The sequence below is a fragment of the Nerophis lumbriciformis genome, linkage group LG12 (genome assembly GCF_033978685.3).
Source record: "Nerophis lumbriciformis linkage group LG12, RoL_Nlum_v2.1, whole genome shotgun sequence".
Classification (NCBI taxonomy): domain Eukaryota; kingdom Metazoa; phylum Chordata; class Actinopteri; order Syngnathiformes; family Syngnathidae; genus Nerophis; species Nerophis lumbriciformis.
The window spans coordinates 4,337,786-4,354,892 of record NC_084559.2 but is presented as its reverse complement, the minus strand read 5'-3'; the positions used below and the strand labels follow the sequence as shown (position 1 = coordinate 4,354,892).

At 42.0% G+C, this 17,107-nt stretch overlaps 1 protein-coding gene across 1 annotated transcript in view; it reads right to left on the bottom strand.

The window, feature by feature from the left end:
* The window catches only part of LOC133622908 (neuropeptide FF receptor 1-like), a 78,951-nt gene that overhangs the window by 13,950 nt on the left and 47,894 nt on the right, over positions 1-17,107 (bottom strand). Inside the window, exon 2 of the mRNA XM_061985758.1 lies at positions 8,379-8,715. Within this exon, the coding sequence (XP_061841742.1) occupies positions 8,379-8,709 (331 nt within the window). The 5' untranslated portion in view covers positions 8,710-8,715. The remainder of the gene's footprint in view (positions 1-8,378; positions 8,716-17,107) is intronic.

Below are 17,107 nucleotides of genomic sequence, written 5' to 3'. Positions count from 1 at the left end.
AAAAGAAGGTAAATAAAGGGTCCTCGTGTAAACTGGAGATTCTGTGCTTATTATTTTGTAGTTTCATACCGTATAAGCGACATATATAAACCCTCGGTTACAATATTCTTTCATTACAGCCACACTTTCTCCACACCTTTTACCTCCATGAACATGCACCCTGCCTCCCACATGGCTTGAAACCCCCTGTTCTCACCGTCCACCTTCCTTCTAGCCATTTTTGGGGAGTGGGGTTGCTGAATGACATCTGCCCTGAGGCATCTGCCAAGGCCCACTTGCGGCGCAGCAGTGGGCGGCTGTGGCCTGCGGGCAGGTTCTAATACTAAATCAAATATCATCCCGGGAGCCTCGGGATCTTTCTGTGTGGAGTTTGCATGTTCTCCCCGTGACTGCGTGGGTTCCCTCCGGGTACTCCGGCTTCCTCCCACCTCCAAAGTCATGCACCTGGGGATAGGTTGATTGGCAACACTAAATGGGCCCTAGTGTGTGAATGTTGTCTATCTGTGTTGGCCCTGCGATGAGGTGGCGACTTGTCCAGGGTGTACCCTGCCTTCCGCCCGATTCTAGCTGAGATAGGCTCCAGCGACCCCAAAAGGGAATAAGCGGTAGAAAATGGATGGATGGATGGAGCCTTGACTTTGACACCTAGGTTCTAGACCATTTGACACCCCAGGCGAGAGTGAACTCCGCCCCTGAGAAATGTTTGGAGCCTCCCGTGCTATTGTAGTGGAAATGTCCAAATCGTAAACAGGAACAAAAGTGAATTTATTACAAGAGTTTTATTTACTCATAATCAGATGGTACAAGGTTGGATTGGGTTGCCATGATTACAGACAATGTCTCCGGAGACGCTCTCGTGCAGAAATCAAAGAACGAGCGCACACACACCAGACTTGGTCCAACGTGGTTAGTTATACGCTTCCTGGTGGTTCAAAGGCCAGCATAACAAACAACCAAGATAACATGTACAACGTCAGGGCGACCCGCTCTGCCATGTCATGTCCTCCCTAATGCATTCCGACATAGCTCAACAAACAAAATAGAAATGGTACAGAGGTCAGAAAGAAAGTTGGTCTGACCAATTTCTGATTTGGTCAGAAATTGCACTACACTATTCTATCAATTCTCATGCTTTTCCATCTGCTCTCATGTGTATAACATTTCATCGCCGACATTGTCTCACAAGATGTAGTTTCTGTTAAAATATCCTTCTTGAAAATGGCCTTACAAATATACACTATATTGCCAAAAGTATTTGGCCACCTGCCTTTACTCACATGGAATTGTCCAAAATGTTTTGGTATCCTGGAGCATTCAAAGTTCCTTTCACTGGAACTAACTCCTGAAAAAACAACCCCACACCATAATTCCTCCTCCACCAAATTTCACACTGGGCACAAAGCAGTCCAAAATGTAGCGTTCTCCTGGCAACCTCCAAATCCAGACTAGTCCATCAGATTGCCAGATGGAAAAGTGTGATTCATCAGTCCAGAGAAGGTGTCTCCACTGCTCTAGAGTCCAGTGGCGACGTGCTTTACACCACTGCATCCCACGCTTTCCATTGGACTTGGTGATGTATGGCTTGGATGCAGCTGCATTGCCATGGAAACCCATTCAATGAAGCTCTCTGCGTACTGTACGTGGGCTAATTGGAAGGTCACATGCAGTTTGGAGCTCTGTAGCAACTGACTGTGCAGAAAGTCTTTGCACTATGCCAGGGGTCGGCAACCCGCGGCTCCGGAGCCGCATGCGGCTCTTTGACCACTCTGATGCGGCTCAGCTGCATTCTTGCCAACCCTCCCGATTTTTCCGGGAGACTTCCGGATTTCACTGCCTCTCCCAGGGCAAACGTTCTCCGATTTTCACCCGGACAACAAAATTGAGGGCGTGCCGTGATGGAACTGCATTTTGCGTCCTCTACAACCTGTCGTCGCGTCCGCTTTTTCACCTAAGAAACAGCGTGCCGGCCCAGTCACATTATGTATGCGGCGTCTGCTCACACACTAAGTGACAGCAAGGCATACTTGTTCAACAGCCATACAGATCACACTGACGGTGGCCGTATAAACAACTATAACACTCTTACTAATATGCGCCACACTGTGAACCCACACCAAACAAGAATGACAAACACATTTCGGGAGAACATCCACACCGAAACACAACATAAACACAACAGAACAAATACCCAGAATCCCATGCATCCCTAACTCTTCCGGGCTACATTACACACCCTGCTACCACCAAACCCCGCCCACCTCAATCTACGCACGGGGGGTGGGGGGGTGTTGTTGATGTGTGGGGGGGCAGGGTTGGGGTGGCGGGCTTTGGTGGTAGCGGGGGTGTATAAAGTAGCCCGGAAGAGTTAGGGATGCATGGGATTCTGGGTATTTGTTCTGTTGTGTTACGGTGCGGATGTTCTCCCGAAATGTGTTTGTCATTCTTGTTTGGTGTGGGTTCACAGTGTGGCGCATATTAGTAAGAGTGTTAAAGTTGTTTATATCGATTCCGAAGCCCGGGCAGATTTGGTACAGCGTGGCAACATAAGCTAGCTGAATTCTGATTGGATAAGAACTCTAACCTAAAAACAACAGCACTGAAAGGAGCATAATATGACATGAAGAGAATATGAATAATTTTAGATAATTAGGTAAAGTAAATTAAAAAAATACTTTTATCTTTAATTATGATCATGATTTCTGGTTATGTTAGGCCAGCAGAGAAAGCCTTGCCCACTGGTTAAATGTACATTAAATCATCAAAGGTCTCCTTATTTTTTTTTTATAATAAAATGTTATTTTCACATTGTGTTCTCAAACTCACATTTAAGTTAGTAATTCTAAGACTTTGGGATGAATATTAAATATTAAAGCTTCTGTCGTTACGAAGGCCATACAGCAACATGACAATAACAACATTTTGCTTATATCCAGTCATATTTCTAAAGCATGCTTTGTTAAAAAAAAAATCAATATGTATTCTGGCAGCCTCCATATGTGCTTGTTTATAAGTCTTTTGTGAGCGACCAAATCGACCTTGGTTCTGGGTACGAAAGGCTACATTGTGCTATTTTATTAAGTACTTCGGAAAAGTTGAACAACAGGACTCTCGTTTGCTGGAGAAAATTCTACTTCCGTCCAAAAGTAACAGGAGAAATAAACAAATTAAAAAAGATGGTTTGACAAAAACAGACTATCTTTGAATTTCAGTAAAACTAAAATAGTGTTATTTGGTAACAATAGAAGGGAAAGTCAAACACAGATACAAATAGACGGAGTATATATTGAAAGGGTAAAAGAAAACACATTTTTGGGTCAATAATGAATAAAGCAAAACATGTTCCAGACCAAAAATCACTTCATATTCTCTACTGCTCGCTAGTTCTTACATATCTGAATTATTGTGCAGAAATATGGGGAAATAACTACAAAGGTGCGCTTCATTCACTAACAGTGTGTGCAGGAGCAAAGGTCACCGCCTCTGTCCATGATGCTGACGGCGAGACACAGCTGGCAGGTGATTAGATTTCACAGGTGGTACGTGTTAATCTAATCATCTGTTGCCTTTAACAGTAAGCGGCCGGGAGCAGGAGGGGAGAGAGGATACGGACGTGGCTGAAAAGTCGCGTCCTGCTGGAGAGAGAACTTTATTTAAAACCTTGCGATTATTAAAACCTGCACGCTGGGCTCCTGTGCCGTGTCTGACAGTGGGACTGCGAGGAAGCAACTTCCACACAGTGTTACAAAAAAGATCAATTAGAATAATGTTGGATGCAGAGAACATACAAACCCTTTTATTTATTAAATCACACATATTTAAATTCTATGATTTGGTGCATTTGCAAACAGCTAAAACGATGTATAAAGCAAACTATAACCTGCTACCCAAGAATGTACAACAATTCTTCTCAACAGAAGAGGAGAAATAGAACCTTAGAGGAAAATCGAATTTAAAACATTTGTATGCACGTACAACACTTAAAACCTTTATCATATTCCTATGTGGAATTAAATGATGGAACGGATTAAGCAAAGAAATCAAACAAAGCACCAACATGATTCAGTTTAAGAGACGGTTCAAACTACAAGTGTTCACAAAGTACACCGAACAAGAATTACGATGAACATCTTGAACCCTTTTTTTTGTTTTTTATTGAGACAAAGATTATTTATGTATTTAATATTTGTTTGCCTACTATGGTATATTATTTATTTGTTCACTGTTCTGTGACAGAGAACAAAGAAATGGGATAAAATTGCCTTGGTATGAAAAGGGGTAGGATTAAAGGGGAACATTATCACAATTTCAGAAGGGTTAAAACTATTAAAAATCAGTTCCCAGTGGCTTATTATATTTTTCGAAGTTGTTTTCAAAATTTCACCCATCACGCAATATCCCTAAAAAAAGCTTCAAAGTGCCTGATTTTAACCATCGTTATATACACCCGTCCATTTTCCTGTGACGTCACATAGTGAAGCCAACACAAACAAACATGGCGCATAGAACAGCAAGCTATAGCGACATTAGCTCGGATTCAGACTCGGATTTCAGCGGCTTAAGCGATTCAACAGATTACGCGTGTATTGAAACGGATGGTTGTAGTGTGGAGGCAGGTAGCGAAAACGAAATTGAAGAAGAAACTGAAGCTATTGAGCCATATCGGTTTGAACCGTATGCAAGCGAAACCGACGAAAACGACACGACAGCCAGCGACACGGGAGAAAGCGAGGACGAATTCGGCGATCGCCTTCTAACCAACGATTGGTATGTGTTTGTTTGGCATTAAAGGAAACTAACAACTATGAACTAGGTTTACAGCATATGAAATACATTTGGCAACAACATGCACTTTGAGAGTGCAGACAGCCCAATTTTCATCAATTAATATATTCTGTAGACATACCCTCATCCGCGCTCTTTTACTGAAAGCTGACCTGTCCAGTTTTGGAGTTGATGTCAGCAGGCCAGGGAAGCTAGGGTCGATAGGGGGTTTAGCTCGCTCGTCTGCGGGAACAAACTGCCGCCATTGCTTGCCGTGCTACCGAGGCCCTTTGTCCCTGAATTGCTCACACACTCCGGCAGATTCAATGGGGGTCTGGCGGCAGATTTCTTTGACTTTATCGTTGGAAATGCATCTGCTTTGAGTGTCGCAGGATATCCACACATTCTTGCCATCTCTGTCGTAGCATAGCTTTCGTCGGTAAAGTGTGCGGAACAAACGTCCAATTTCTTGCCACTTTCGCATCTTTGGGCCACTGGTGCAACTTGAATCCGTCCCTGTTCGTGTTGTTACACCCTCCGACAACACACCGTCGAGGCATGATGTCTCCAAGGTACGGAAAACAGTCGAAAAAACGGAAAATAACAGAGCTGATTTGACTCGGTGTTTGAGAAAATGGCGGATTGCTTCCCGATGTGACGCCACGTTGTGATGTCATCGCTCCGAGAGCGAATATTAGAAAGGCGTTTAATTCGCCAGAATTCACCCATTTAGAGTTCGGAAATCGGTTAAAAAAATATATGGTCTTTTTTCTGCAACATCAAGGTATATATTGACACTTACTCTGGTGATAATGTTCCCCTCTAAGGCACGCCCCCAATATAGTTGCCCGGCTGCAAATCGGGAGATATTCGGGAGAATGGTTGTCCCGGGAGATTTTCGGGGGAGGCACTGAAATTCGGGAGTCTCCCGGAAAATTCGGGAGGGTTGGCAAGTATGTGCCTAGCTAGCACCCCCGTACTCTTATTTGGCAGGGCTGGACCAGGCAGGGTACAGTGGTGCCGTGACCCGGATCCTTAGAGTTAGGTGAGGGGGATGAGGGTAAAGGATGCCACCTATCGCCCTGCCTTGCGCTCCGGCACTCTCATTTGGCGGACCTAGGTCCGAACCCCCAGGTAGGACACAAGTTTTGGATCAGGCAGTGTTAGAATAATTATGTATTTATTATCATAAAAACTTTATGCTTAAGGGCCATTGCTATAAATTATTGTCAATTGTGCTGAAGAGGTGTTTTTGTATCTGTGCAAAGCTGGCAATCCAAAAGATTGCCAGCCTCTTTATCCGTGTTGTGTCCAGACTCGGTCTGTTGACTGCCAAGGCCAAACATCGGGTACCGGGATGCAGACAAAGCAGAGACTAGACGATAACACCAGTGTCAACATATTTGCATTTTTGTATAATCATATATTGTGTCTAACTGGAGTTGTCGAGATTACCCCCTTCCCTCAGCGACAGTGATGTAACAGGGACCTTCCTAATAAATAGAGGAGACACGCGGGCTGGACTTTTAGAACGTAGTTTGGATCTGTAACTAGAATATAGCCCAAAACACGTGTCTCCTCATGAGTTAAATTGAACTCTGTCTCTGCATGATTCCTTGCTTCTTGTCTGATTATTAGATGTCATCAGTGTTTGAACCTGACAGGCAGTTTACATATGACCTATTACAGGTGATGACATTTTACAAAATCAGCAGGGAACATTTTTTTTTATTTCCCCCGTCGTTTTTTTCTTCTTTTACATTTGGCATTTTCGTTTCAGAGGTCACCACAAGTCAATCACATGAAAGGCTTTAGAATATCATAACCTTTATTGTTATTGTGCAGAGCAACAAGGCCATCGACAAACAGAGCTAAAAGATAAGCAATTTGCAGCAAATAGGCAGCTGTAATACACATACATACATACAGTGTGTATATATATCTCCATATACACACTGTATATATATATATATATATATATATATATATATATATATATATATCAGTGATGGCGCTAGGAATTTTTAAAATGGGGACCCCATCAAGTCACAAAAATGGGGTCCCAGTGTAAATTTTTGGGGTTCCACTTTTTTTGTAAACAAATGATACATGTATGCATTATCCTGTTGTATCTCACATTCTATATTGTGTTTTGAAAAAAGGTAAAACGGAAAAAGCCGTTCAGTTTCAGTTTATTTGGAACGTGCATACGACACAATGTAATGCATCACACATTTCCAGTTGTTTCATTACAGCACGTCCGAAAAGGAAGAAGCAGAGATTGTTTAAAGGGGAACATTATCACCAGACCTATGTAAGCGTCAATATATACCTTGATGTTGCAGAAAAAAGACCATATATTTTTTTAACCGATTTCCGAACTCTAAATGGGTGAATTTCGGCGAATTAAACGCCTTTCTAATATTCGCTCTCGGAGTTGTGACGTCACATCGGGAAGCGATCCGCCATTTTCTCAAACACCGAGTCAAATCAGCTCTGTTATTTTCCGTTTTTTCGACTGTTTTCCGAACCTTGGAGACATCATGCCTCGTCGGTGTGTTGTCGGAGGGTGTAACAACACGAACAGGGACGGATTCAAGTTGCACCAGTGGCCCAAAGATGCGAAAGTGGCAAGAAATTGGACGTTTGTTCCGCACACTTTACCGACGAAAGCTATGCTACGACAGAGATGGCAAGAATGTGTGGATATCCTGCGACACTCAAAGCAGATGCATTTCCAACGATAAAGTCAAAGAAATCTGCCGCCGGACCCCCATTGAATCTGCCGGAGTGTGTGAGCAATTCAGGGACAAAGGACCTCGGGAGCACGGCAAGCAACGGCGGCAGTTTGTTCCCGCAGACGAGCGAGCTAAACCCCCTGGATGTCTTGGCTCACATCAACTCCAAAACTGGACGGATCAGCTTTCAGGAAAAGAGAGCGGATGAGGGTATGTCTACAGAATATATTAATTGATGAAAATTGGGCTGTCTGCACTCTCAAAGTGCATGTTGTTGCCAAATGTATTTCATATGCTGTAAACCTAGTTCATAGTTGTTAGTTTCCTTTAATGCCAAACAAACACATACCAATCGTTGGTTAGAAGGCGATCGCCGAATTCGTCCTCGCTTTCTCCCGTGTCGCCGGCTGTCGTGTCGTTTTCGTCGGTTTCGCTTGCATACGGTTCAAACCGATATGGCTCAATAGCTTCAGTTTCTTCTTCAATTTCGTTTTCGCTACCTGCCTCCACACTACAACAATCCGTTTCAATACATGCGTAATCTGTTGAATCGCTTAAGCCGCTGAAATCCGAGTCTGAATCCGAGCTAATGTCGCTATAGCTTGCTGTTCTATGCGCCATGTTTGTTTGTGTTGGCTTCACTATGTGACGTCACAGGAAAATGGACGGGTGTATATAACGATGGTTAAAATCAGGCACTTTGAAGCTTTTTTTAGGGATATTGCGTGATGGGTAAAATTTTGAAAAAAACTTCAAAAAAAATAATAAGCCACTGGGAACTGATTTTTAATGGTTTTAACAATTCTGAAATTGTGATAATGTTCCCCTTTAAACTAATAGTCTTGCATCATATTAATGACAGAAAGACTTTTTAATTACCTGTAATAAGGTTGTCCACAAGCGTTGTAGGGATGCAGAAGATGCCCACCAGAAGGTCACTGACAGCCAGATTTAGGATGAACATGTTAGTGACGGTTCGCATACGACGGCTTCCCAGCACGATCAGGCACACGAGCAGGTTGCCCACCATGCACAGCAGGAAAATGAAGAGGTATGCCAGCATGTAGCTTGTGGCCACATACAAAGCATGTGGATAATAAGGTAACAAGGTAATGTTGTGCATGGAATCCGACAGGCTGGTATTGGAAGTGTTGGCTGATCCGAGTTCCATCGCCGCCATTTCATCTCCAAGGTTGCTCAGCATCGCCATTCTTTCCTGGAAAAAAAAAATTGGTTGTGAGTTAAACGTGTAATTTTATTAACACGTTGGTACCTCTAAAGGTTGTACAATTCAGAGCTGCAACGTTTTGGAGAAAAATACACCTTTAGAGTGGAACAAAAAATGCTGTTCAGACATGCATAAATTGAGTTATTGCTCGAACTGAGCGTATTCAAGTTCGAATCACAACATTGTCAGCTTGTCATAGCACCAGTGACCCGGGGCCTCATGTATTGAGCTTGCTTATGCACAAAAACCTGGCGTACACTCTTTGTCACGTCAAGATGAGACATAAAGTATCAAGAGTGAACTTAACTTGGAAATGTGCGCTGCCTCAGGCCAACTTCATGCTTCAAGTACCAGTGTTGGGACTAACGCGTTATTTTCGGCGGTAACTAGTAGTCTAACGCGTTATTTTTTATATTCAGTAACTCAGTTACCGTTACTACATGATGCGTTACTGCGTTATTTTTTACATAATATCGGCTCGAAACTGAGAAGATCTGAATGTGTGTTTTATTGGAGAGCTGCGGTGTCGTCCTTCTGATTCTTCCTGTCTCACAAGGAAGAGAAGAGGCGCGCTGTGTGTGTGTGTGTGTGTGTGTGTGTGTGTGTGTGTGTGTGTGTGTGTCTGTATTTACTAACAAGACATCATGTCGGAGCCGAAGCCGAGTTTCTTAACATGGAGATATTCTCACTACTTTTCTTTTGTCGAGCACAAAGAAAATAACATTTTAGCTAAATGTAAGTTGTGTCTTGGATCAAAGATCCTATCTACTGCCCAAAACAGCAATTAAAATCTGCTGAAACAGCTACAAAAGCAACATGCTTCAACGAAGCTAGTAAAGAGAGACACAGACTCAGATGCCACTTCACGCCCACCTAAGGATTTTAACGGCGGGACTGCTAGCTAGGACAACATTGATCATACTTGCCAACCTTGAGACCTCCAATTTCGGGAGGTGGGGGGCGTGGTCGGGGGTGGGACGGGGCGTGGTTGGGGGCGTGGTTAAGAGGGGAGGAGTATATTGACAGCTAGAATTCACCAAGTCAAGTATTTCATACATATACATATATATATATATATATATATATATATATATATATATATATATATATATATATATATATATATAAATATATATATATATATATATATATATATATATATATATATATATATACACACACATATATATATATATATGCACATATATATATATATATATATATATGTATATATATATATATATATATATATATATATGTATATATATATCCTGAAAATATGCAAACAAAACTGTGTTTAGATAATTGATACTTCAAACTTGCATAAATAAATATTAAGGAATATAACATAACTTGGCTTCTGAGAGCTTCAAAATGTAATGAATAAAATGCTAAAGTTGTTGATAAACAAGCAATTATTTTAATAATTAAATATGGTCATTTTAAATGAATTATTATGATAATTTAAAATTAATTATTTCAAATATGTTTATTTTAATGTATAATTCTATGGCTGGATGTAATAAGGAGTCAGAAAAACAAACAAATAAAAATACAATTAATTTAGATGTTTTTAGCAAAATATAGTAAACATTTATTTAGTTTTTTTTTTTTTTTTTAATTAATAAATATATTTATTTGTATGTAAGATAAACATAATAATACAATTTATCTCTAGTCTGGATGATTTCCTTTTTGTCACCCTGTTGTCCCCCCGTCGTGAAAAAAGGCTGTCCTCACTCAGGTCTGCATGGAGCTGGAGGAGGCGTGGCCTCCAGCTCCGGCTGAAAATCGGGAGATTTTCAGGAGAATATTTGTCCCGGGAGGTTTTCGGGAGAGGCGCTGAATTTCGGGAGTCTCCCGGAAAATTTGGGAGGGTTGGCAAGTATAACATTGATAGAGCCATTGAAGCGTATGTGCTAGAAGACATGCAGTCTATTTCTACAGTGGAGTAGAAAATAGCATGATAGCGGGCATCAAACGGCAAATGGCACAAAAACATTTTCCAAGTTCCTGGACACAGTGGACAGTGAGGACATAAAAATGGAAAGCAAGCTAAAGAAAACACTCCACACTCTGCCTCTGCTCATCATTCAGCACTGAAGGTACACACACTCTGTCAATTCTCTTATATACTCTTTCATTCTAGACTTCTAGAGTGTTTGATTATCACATCACTCTAAATGTATGGACTATAAAGTTCACAAACATAAAGAGGGATCCTAGTGGGCCAGGACAATCTTTCCTTTTCTCTAAACTATAACTGGGGAAATGCGTAGAGTGTTCTGGGCTTCAGTACAGTGTTGATCTCCTGAAGACATGATTTTATTTCACAATTCCTTGAGAGAAAAAAACGCCTGGTTAGGCGTGTGTATAGCAGTATGTGTGCAGTATATATATATATACAGTATATATATAATCATGTCATGTGTGCCTTCCTTGGGTGAAGCCAGGTTTACAGCTATGTTGTTATTATGCGGTTTGTTACTCATGTATGTTATGTTGCAGCTATTTAAAATAGTTTTGTCAATTTGTTCTGGCCCAAAATAAATTGACCCTTTGAAACATATCTTTGTCTTTGTGTGTTGTATGTAGACCACATTGCTTAGCAGAGTTCAGTGATGCAAATGCATGTCAAGTTGATCAACAGATTGTATTATTCTCCAGTGCAATAACAGTACTGAAATGAAGGCTAAAAGGGCATTAATGGGAGCCTTAAAACAAATTGAAAAAAAGAAGTAACTAAATAGTTACTTTTCACAGTAACGCGTTACTTTTTGGTGTAAGTAACTGAGTTAGTAACTGAGTTACTTTTGAAATAAAGTAATTAGTAACTGGTTTTCAGTAACTAACCCAACACTGTCAAGTACACACATTACTACAGGCCGTGGATACTTTGGCGACACATCGAGGTGGTCGTTGGGGCTTTGTCAACATTTGATTTCAACAATGCCAAAATTCAAAATTCACTTCACTTTGAGGATGTCTATTAATTTATGTAGACAATCATTTTGACACCTAGTGCTGTCACAATGTGTTCCTATGACTGCAGCACAGCCAGTCAGGCGGACAGCAGCAGCAAGAAATGGCACCAGAGGCCTGGATCAGTGGAGGATTGGGTATATATATATATATATATATATATATATACAGTATATATATATATATATATTTATATATAGTCCTCTCCTGCGTTGTAATAACAAATTGAGAAATCAAACAACTTTTTGATGGCGCTTGAATGTTTAAATGCAAAAGATTGCAAACCAAATATGACATTGTGAGGAGGCGTGGCCTGCGGACCTGCAGCGAGGCAGGGCGCGCCGGGGCCGGCTACGAGATGGGCGACAGGTGCGTAGATGGCCCACCTGGGCGCAGTTGTCTCATCACCTGTCACTGTATAAAAGGGCAGGAGCCGGGAAGGAGGTGGTTGGTGAAGTCGTAGTGGATGGCCGAGAACGAACCCGAGCCCGAGAGCGAGACGGAGACGCGGAAGGCTGAAAATCGACCGGAAGAGCGAGACGAGGAGAAGAGGGGAGTGCTGAAAAGCGACCAGAGAAGGAGGTTTATTGAAAAATGAACAAAATCTCCAAACCGTCAAGCCTGTCATGTCCGTCTTTGGTGGTCCGAGGAACCCGGAGGTGCGAGTCCTCCATAGACATCATTTTCACATTGAACTTTAATTCCAGCCTGTGTTCAGTTCTCGGTTCTCATTGGAATCATGAGAAAGAAGCACCTCTTACCATACTTGCCAACCTTGAGACCTCCGATTTCGGGAGGTGGGGGGTGGGGGCTGGGGGGCGTGGTCAAGGGTGGGACGGGGGGCATGGTTAAGATATGTATATATATAAGAAATACTTGACTTTCAGTGAATTCTAGCTATATATATATATATATATATTATTACATATATATATATATATAAATAAATAAAATACTTGAATTTCAGTGTTCATTTATTTACACATATACACACACATAACACTCCTCTACTCATTGTTGAGTTAAGGGTTGAATTGTCCATCCTTGTTCTATTCTCTGTCACTATTTCAGAACACACACATTATACAAATATACATTATAAAATCAATACGAAAACGGGAACTCTAATTTGGGAGTCTGAATTAGGATGAGAAGTTCCTACATAAACATTGCGCACTCACGTCGCCTTTTTGTATTGATTACTGCAGCTGTGCACTGGATTCATTCACAAATACAAACTACAACTCACAAACACTTTAGATTTAGGCTCCACCATCAGAATGTGTACTTAAACTTATAAAGATCACATGGATATTATTCAGTGAGTTGATACACCAAAACTAGCCTGTTATACAGGAGGAAAAAGCACACAGGACGTTTCAATTGTTCACAGACTGGTCGCGCTCATCAGAATGACAAGACACTTCCGGTCTGCAGGTGATAGCATTCAATTGGGAAGAAACGCCCTACTGCCCCCTCTTGACCAATGTGAATACTGATAAATGTGTAATGACAGCTCCAAAAACGAATTCAAACCACAAAATAAAATAAATAAATCAACACAAAAATGTGACACATTATGGGTGGGTCACATATGCATGTACAGTAGATGGCAGTATTGTCCTGTTTAAAAGTGTCACAACATTGCTGTTTACGGCAGACAAACTGCTTTACGGTAGACGAAAACTTGACTGCTGTTGTTGTGTGTTGTTACCGCGCTGGGAGGACGTTAATGAAACTGCCTAACAATAAACCCACTTCAGAAACCAAGAACTCGCCCTCGATCATTAGCTGTTTATATTGTGGGAAAGCGGACAGTGTGAACAGGCTGTCAACACGTCACTCAGGTCCGTATGGAGCTGGAGGGGGCGTGGCCTCCAGCTCCGCCTGAATTTCGGGAGAAAATTTGTTCCGGGAGGTTTTCGGGAGAGGCGCTGAATTTCGGGAGTCTCCCGGAAAATCCGGGAGGGTTGGCAAGTATGCCTCTTACTGAATTGTGATTGGGCAGATAGAGCCTGCAGATCTCAAGCACATGGCTACTTTCAACATGATTTGCTTATTTAAATTTTGCTTTTGCTTTCTATTTACTGTTTTAATTGGTTTTACCCTTTGAAATTGTTTTTAATCACATTTATTTTATATTGTTTTTAATTGTGTTTAATATTGTTGTGCAGCACTTTGGAAACATTTTGTTGTTTAAATGTGCTATATAAATAAAGTGGATTGGATTGGATTGATTTATAAGGGGGTGTGGCCTGTGTGTGCCATTCCAAGCAAACTCATGCGATCAATTTCAAGTGGATTGTATTGAGGAAAAAAAATGTGCTTGGATTTGTGCACACACTTTAATACAATAGATTTATTTTTTTTGCGTTCATTAGCGTTTTCTAGATTTGAACGTACGTCTATTTTTAGCAGGAAATCAATGCAACATTTTTTTTATTTATTTTTTTGGCAATTTAGTTTTTATTGACGTCCAGCATCAGACATTCCTATGTTATATCATATTTGCATTCATCATACATCTATTGTCTGCCTTAAATGTCAAAATAATATATATTGTTTATATCCCAACGATGCCACTCTTCCCGCCTAAAAAAAGACATATTGCTTGGTATTGTGGCCAAACAGCTCAATTTTTGTTTCATCTGACCACAGAACTTTCCTCCAGAATGTCTTATCTTTGTCCATGTGATGTCAGATGAAACAAAAATTTAGCTGTTTGGCCACAATACCCAGCAATATGTTTGGAGGACAATGAAAAAGGAATTTACCTCCAAATTCTTCAGGACAAGCTAAAATCATCAGCCCTGAGGTTGGGTCTTGGGCACAGTTGGGTGTTCCAATAAGACAATGACCCCAAACACACGTCAAAAGTGGTAAATGAATGGCTAAATCAGGCTAGAATTAAGGTTTTAGAATGGCCTTCCCAAAGTCCTGACTTAAACGTGTGGACAATGCTGAAGAAACAAGTCCATGTCAGAAAAACCAACACATTTAGCTGAACTGCACCAATTTTGTCAAGAGGAGTGCTCAAAAACTCAAGCAAAAGCTTGTGGATGGCTACCAAAAGCGCCTTATTGCAGGTAAACTTGCCAAGGGACATGTAAGCAAATATTAACATTGCTGTATGTATACTTTTGACCCAGCACATTTTCAGTAGACCCATAATAAATTCATAAAAGAACCAAACTTCATGAATGTTTTTTGTGACCAACAAGTATGTGCTCCAATCACTCTATCACAAAAAAATAAGAATTGTAGAAATGATTGGAAACTCAAGACAGCCATGACATTGTGTCCTTCACTCAGTGTATGTAAACTTTTGACCACGACTGTATATGAACAGATAGTAAATAAATAAATACAAAAAAACTATAAATATGTAAGATTTATCTTTTTCACACAGTTCAATCACTAATTCGAGAAATTTAAATCAGGCTTATGGGGCGTGACATAATTGACCCAGTTTTTCCAGTATGAAGTAAATTTCTCCAATTTAATAAAAGCAGTTATCTTCTCCAATTTATAAATGTCCATTGTGATTTCCATCCATGGCTTCGAAGTTGGGCTCGCCTGTGATAACCTTTTCCTGGTAATGGTCTTTTTACAAGCCACTAGTAGGATATTCCGCTTCCGGTCCGCTCCCTGTATGATCAGTGTCAGAGCTTGGTCCGCATTGCCGGCAGTAAGTCGGACCCGTTTCCAGTGAGGGTTGGACTCCGCCAAGGCTGCCCTTTGTCACCGATTCTGTTCATAACTTTTATGGACAGAATTTCTAGGCGCAGTCAAGGCGTTGAGGGGATCCGGTTTGGTGGCTGCAGGATTAGGTCTCTGCTTTTTGCAGATGATGTGGTCCTGATGGCTTCATCTGGCCAGGATCTTCAGCTCTCGCTGGATCGGTTCGCAGCCGAGTGTGAAGCGACTGGGATGAGAATCAGCACCTCCAAGTCCGAGTCCATGGTTCTCGCCCGGAAAAGGGTGGAATGCCATCTTCGGGTTGGGGAGGAGACCCTGCCCCAGGTGGAGGAGTTCAAGTACCTCGGAGTCTTGTTCACGAGTGAGGGAAGAGTGGATCGTGAGATCGACAGGCGGATCGGTGCGGCATCTTCAGTAATGCGGACGCTGTATCGATCCGTTGTGGTGAAGAAGGAGCTGAGCCGGAAGGCAAAGCTCTCAATTTACCGGTCGATCTACGTTCCCATCCTCACCTATGGTCATGAGCTTTGGGTTATGACCGAAAGGACAAGATCACGGGTACAAGTGGCCGAAATGAGTTTCCTCCGCCGGGTGGCAGGGCTCTCCCTTAGAGATAGGTTGAGAAGCTCTGTCATCCGGGGGGAGCTCAAAGTAAAGCCGCTGCTCCTCCACATCGAGAGGAGCCAGATGAGGTGGTTCGGGCATCTGGTCAGGATGCCACCCGATCGCCTCCCTCGGGAGGTGTTTAGGGCACGTCCGACCGGTAGGAGGCCACGGGGAAGACCCAGGACACGTTGGGAAGACTATGTCTCCCGGCTGGCCTGGGAACGCCTCGGGATCCCCCGGGAGGAGCTGGACGACGTGGCTGGGGAGAGGGAAGTCTGGGCTTCCCTGCTCAAGCTGCTGCCCCCGCGACCCGACCTCGGATAAGCGGAAGAAGATGGATGGATGGATAGTAGGATATTCATTAAGTGCTTATCCTTTCCCAGCCAATCCTGAGTCACATGTCCGATAAACAGAATCTTACTTTAAAGGGGTATTTTACATTGGAAAATATCCTGTGGAGTTTGGTGTATCTCTTTCCAATAATCCTTTATGGCAGAGCAGTCCCAGAAAACATGGTAGTGGTTTGCGTTTTGATTCCAACAATTTCTCCAGCAGGCAGGGGAATTATTATCATAGCGACTTCTGAGAAGGTGTAGTAAAAAATCTGATCAAACTTTTCCAAGCCAAGCTCCCTACACTTCGGTGAGCTGGTACAAGTCCAGAATATCTCCATATTATTGTCCCATTTTGTTTTAATACATGAAGTTGAATAGGATTTTTAGATTCGACAGACCCTTATACAAAAATTAAACAGTTCTATCAATACTTTCTGAATTATTGTCATGATCCGTGGTGTCATTGTTTGCTACATGCACCTGTCAACGTAAGTTTTCCTTGTCCATAGTCTACGCTAAGTGATAGTTTAGCTTCGAGTGCGATCAGGCACGTTGTTCTGTCGGCTCGCTTTCTGTTTTTGTACTCCTTCGATTTCTTGAGGAATAAATCATGTTTTTACCTGCACGCCACGTCCGGAGTAGTCCGTCTGCATTCCTGGGAGAACAACCCCGCAGTAAGCTGCGAAGACCCCGTCCTGACAGGACGACGCCAGACTGAGCGTGGCGAGCAAGGTGAATAAATAGCTCTCTGATTAGTG